Source organism: Lipophrys pholis (genome assembly GCF_963383615.2).
Source record: "Lipophrys pholis genome assembly, contig: SCAFFOLD_34, whole genome shotgun sequence".
In the NCBI taxonomy this organism is placed as follows: Eukaryota; Metazoa; Chordata; class Actinopteri; order Blenniiformes; family Blenniidae; genus Lipophrys; species Lipophrys pholis.
The window spans coordinates 384,484-389,483 of NW_028292022.1; the positions used below are offsets into that span (position 1 = coordinate 384,484).

Genomic DNA, 5,000 nt, shown 5'->3' on the forward strand with positions numbered 1-5,000 from the left:
GAAACTCAGTTTCATCTCAGAGTAAGTCAACTCAGAGTTCAGGAGAGACTCAGAGTTTGTTGAACCTGGAAAACCCTGGAGGAAAACCTTTCCTGGGGAAACCCTGGGGGGGGGGGGTTTCCAGAGAGGAAGAGGGTGAGGCAGCTGGCAGCCTGCCAATGTGCTCTGGCCCGGGCTGGGAGTGTCTCAGAAAATGAGAATCTTACATAAGATCAATAAAAACTGATATTTTAAACAAACTGCAGGTCTTGTGAAAAGTCTGTTCATCTCTCTTCCCTCAATACTTGGTTGCTCCTTTACCATGAAGTACTGCGTCTTAGGGGCGTGGCCTGGAGGCCATCAACCTGTGGTACTGCTCAGGTGGACTGAAGCCCAGGGAGCTTTGATAGCAGCCTTCAGGACATCTGGTGTCTCTCACCGTCCTCTGGACAGTAGCCAGAGATTGTCTCCGGGGTTCTGCTGGCCAGTCCAGCTCAGTACCACCAGGGTCACTGAAGCAGCTTCTGGTACCTTTGGTACCTTTGGTACCTCTGGCAGTGTGGGCAGGTACCAAGTCCTGCTGGAACATGAACCTAGCATCTCCATAAAGCTCGTCAGCAGAAGGAAGCATGAAGAGCTCTAAAGGTTCCTGCTGGACGCTGCCTGGACTGTGGACTTCAGAAGACCCAGTGGAGGGACAGCAGCAGAGGACATGGCAGCACAAATCATCACAGACTGAGGACACTTCACTCTGGACCTCAAGCAAGGTGGATTCTGAGCCTCTCCACTCTTCCTCCACCCTCTGGGACCTGGAGTTCCCTCTTCCTCCACCCTCTGGGACCTGGAGCTCACTCTTCCTCCACCCTCTGGGACCTGGAGCTCACCCTTCCTCCACCCTCTGGGACCTGGAGTCCACTCTTCCTCCACCCTCTGGGACCTGGAGCTCACTCTTCCTCCACTCTCTGGGACCTGGAGCTCACTCTTCCTCCACCCTCTGGGACCTGGAGTCCACTCTTCCTCCACCCTCTGGGACCTGGAGTTCACTCTTCCTCCACCCTCTGGGACCTGGAGCTCACCCTTCCTCCACCCTCTGGGACCTGGAGTCCACTCTTCCTCCACCCTCTGGGACCTGGAGTTCCAAATGAGATCAAAATGTTCTTTCCTGTGACAAAAGGACGTTGGACCACTGAGCAACAGTCCAGTTCTTGTCCTCCACAGTCCAGGTGAGACTCTTCTGACCTGGTCTCTTGTTCAGGAGTGTCTTGACCCCAGGAAGACACATTAGGATCCCATGTCTCGGATTGGTCTGTCCCTAGTTGCTCTTGATGCGCTGAGTCCAGCCTCAGTCCGTCCTTGTCCAACATGTTGCTGGACAGTCCTCTCCAGGCTGCGCTCCTCCCTTTTGCTGCTGCACCTTTTCCTCCCACTCCACCTTCTCTGGACATGATGGATCCAGCACTCTGTGAACCAGCAGCTTCTTCAGCAAGGACCTTCAGTGGACGGTGTCAATGACTGTCCTCTGGACATCTGTCCAGTCAGCAGTCTCCCCCATGATTGTGTCCCCTCCGGACCCAGACTGAGACATTTAAAGGCTCAGGGCTGCAGGGGTTTGGACTTCATCAGCTGATGAGGGCGAGACACCAGGACTTTTCCTCAAGATTCTCATTTTCTGAGACTCTGAATTTTGGGTTTTCACTCTGTAAGTCATCATCATCATCATCATCATCATTTCAAGACATAAAGGCTTGAATACTTCACTGTGTCCTGAGTCTCCATCATCTCTGGGTTTGACTTTCTGAAGTGAGTCACAACAAATATTGAATGTTTTCATGATGTTCTCCTTCTTTGAGACGTACCCGTGTACTCGGCTATAAACCCGGTTCTGATGCTGATCTGCTGCTGCCGTGTTCCTTCCACACCAGAGGTGTCGCTGTGAGTTGGACCGATGATAGTGTGTCCGCACCGTGGACTTCTCTGAGAGACCTGTCACACCGTGCATGACCAGGAGACAGGGCGGGAAGAAGAGCGTGAGACGTTCCGTTCACAAGTTCTGGAAATAAAGTAGTGAGAGAAACTACTTCTCCTCCCTGGCCTTGGCGACCTCGCCGTTGTGGTCGCCGCGTCCATGTGCGATGGCGACCTCGCCGTTGTGGTCACCGCGTCCATGTGCGATGGCGACCTCGCCGTTGTGGTCACCGCGTCCATGTGCGATGGCGACCTCGCCGTTGTGGTCGCCGCGTCCATGTGCGATGGCGACCTCGCCGTTGTGGTCGCCGCGTCCACGCGGGACGGCGTGGTAGTCGGGACCAGAATCACCAGGACGAAGGAAACAGAGAACAGAAACAGAACCAGAGGTCAGAGATCAACAGATCAGACTCTTCACTTCTCCAGCAGCCAATCAGAGCGAAGAACAGACTGAGGTGGTAGAGTCCACGTGCAGTGTGTGTGCTAGTAACGTTTTACTGCATAAAGTACTTTGGGAGGCTGCCCCGCCCTCTGTACCAGTACTCCACAAAGGTTAGGGTTAAACAAACTCTGAGTAAGCTCTTCCATTCTGAAAGATGTTCTCATATTTAGATTTTACTCCTCCTTCTTATTTCTCGCCGTCTGCTGCCATCTTTAGTTCAATGTTCAGTCCTGAGGCCGCAGCGTCCTCTCAGCTCGTCTCTCTGGAACCTTTACCTTTAGTTCAACGTTCAGTCCTGAGGCCGCAGCGTCCTCTCAGCTCGTCTCTCTGGAACCTTTACCTTTAGTTCAATGTTCAGTCCTGAGGCCGCAGCGTCCTCTCAGCTCGTCTCTCTGGAACCTTTACCTTTAGTTCAACGTTCAGTCCTGAGGCCGCAGCGTCCTCTCAGCTCGTCTCTCTGGAACCTTTACCTTTAGTTCAATGTTCAGTCCTGAGGCCGCAGCGTCCTCTCAGCTCGTCTCTCTGGAACCTTTACCTTTAGTTCAACGTTCAGTCCTGAGGCCGCAGCGTCCTCTCAGCTCGTCTCTCTGGAACCTTTACTGACAAATATATCTTCAGAGAAGAAAACTGTCGAGTTTTCTGTTTCGAGACGGAAGTAGAGGAAAGACATGACGCGACATTCCTCAGCATTACGTCAGAATTCATTTATTAATGCACAATGGCGACCTCGACGTTGTGGTCAGCGCATCCGTGCGTGACGGCGACCTCGCCGTTGTGGTCGGCGCATCCGCGCGTGACGACAACCTCGCCGTTGTGATCGGCGCATCCGCGCGTGACGACAACCTCGCCGTTGTGATCGGCGCATCCGTGCGTGACGACAACCTCGCCGTTGTGATCGGCGCATCCGTGCGTGACGGCGACCTCGCCATTGTGGTCGGCGCATCCCCGCGTGACGACAACCTCGCCGTTGTGATCGGCGCATCCGTGCGTGACGGCGACCTCGCCATTGTGGTCGGCGCATCCCCGCGTGACGACAACCTCGCCGTTGTGGTCGGCGCATCTGCGCGTGACGACGACCTCGCCGTTGTGGTCGGCGCATCCGCGCGTGACGGCGACCTCGCCATTGTGGTCAGCGCATCCGCGCGTGACGACAACCTCGCCGTTGTGGTCGGCGCATCCGCGCGTGACGACAACCTCGCCGTTGTGGTTCCCGGGTCCACGTGAGACGGCGTGGTAGTCGGGACCAGAATCACCAGGACCAAGGTCCGACTTCTTCTTCTTGAGTACTTGATACATTATAACCACCAAAATACCTGCAGCAACAATCCCAGCGGCAATCAGGCCAGCACGTCCTCTCTCACCTCCGTCCTCCGTCCTCCTGGACTCTCCAGGTCCTCCTGCAGACAGAGAATGAGGTGGACAATGTGGAGGAACTGCTGTCATGACTCAGACCTTTCCACAAGCTCACCAACAACATGTGATCCAGCAACTCACCTGGAGGAAACACCGTCAGATTGACGAAGCTGTTGGACTCCATGTTCTGGTTCTCTGTCCCTCTCTTGACAACGAGACACTGGTATGTCCCACTGTCATTGAAGGTCACATTCTTCAGGCTCAGACTCCCGTATCCGTCCTCCAGAGCCACTCGGGTCTTATAAGAAGACAACTGGTTGTCTGACTGAACCTTCTGGTCTCTGTACAAAAACACTACCTGGTCCTCCAGGTCAGGTCTGGTCCATGATACCACTGTGATGTTCTGGTTGTTGTTGGAAGCTTCACATGGTAGAGTGACATCCTGTCCTGCAACGGTTTGGAGGTTTTTCTGCAGTGGACCTGAGCAGAACCAGAGGTCAGAGATCAACAGATCAGACTCTTCACTTCTCCAGCAGCCAATCAGAGCGAAGAACAGACTGAGGTGGTAGAGTCCACGTGCAGTGTGTGTGCTAGTAACGTTTTACTGCATAAAGTACTTTGGGAGGCTGCCCCGCCCTCTGTACCAGTACTCCACAAAGGTTAGGGTTAAACAAACTCTGAGTAAGCTCTTCCATTCTGAAAGATGTTCTCATATTTAGATTTTACTCCTCCTTCTTATTTCTCGCCGTCTGCTGCCATCTTTAGTTCAATGTTCAGTCCTGAGGCCGCAGCGTCCTCTCAGCTCGTCTCTCTGGAACCTTTACCTTTAGTTCAACGTTCAGTCCTGAGGCCGCAGCGTCCTCTCAGCTCGTCTCTCTGGAACCTTTACCTTTAGTTCAACGTTCAGTCCTGAGGCCGCAGCGTCCTCTCAGCTCGTCTCTCTGGAACCTTTACCTTTAGTTCAACGTTCAGTCCTGAGGCCGCAGCGTCCTCTCAGCTCGTCTCTCTGGAACCTTTACCTTTAGTTCAACGTTCAGTCCTGAGGCCGCAGCGTCCTCTCAGCTCGTCTCTCTGGAACCTTTACCTTTAGTTCAACGTTCAGTCCTGAGGCCGCAGCGTCCTCTCCGCTCGTCTCTCTGGAACCTTTACCTTTAGTTCAACGTTCAGTCCTGAGGCCGCAGCGTCCTCTCAGCTCGTCTCTCTGGAACCTTTACCTTTAGTTCAACGTTCAGTCCTGAGGCCGCAGCGTCCTCTCAGCTCG

General features: G+C 53.9%; 1 protein-coding gene across 2 annotated transcripts in view; it reads right to left on the bottom strand.

Moving 5' to 3' along the window:
• Nucleotides 1-2,597: 2,597 nt before the first annotated feature.
• LOC308128291 (uncharacterized protein) overlaps nt 2,598-5,000 on the bottom strand; it is a 3,656-nt gene continuing 1,253 nt past the window's right edge. Inside the window, exons 2-5 of one of the 2 annotated variants that reach the window (XM_080493997.1) lie at nt 3,881-4,219; nt 3,542-3,783; nt 3,308-3,502; nt 2,598-3,229 (exon numbers count right to left, since the gene is read on the bottom strand). In XM_080493997.1, coding sequence (XP_080350123.1) covers nt 3,095-3,229; nt 3,308-3,502; nt 3,542-3,783; nt 3,881-4,219 — 911 coding nt within the window. In that variant the 3' untranslated portion in view covers nt 2,598-3,094. Of the gene's footprint in view, nt 3,784-3,880; nt 4,220-5,000 lie in introns of both variants that reach the window. The other variant, XM_080493996.1, reaches the window with a different exon arrangement.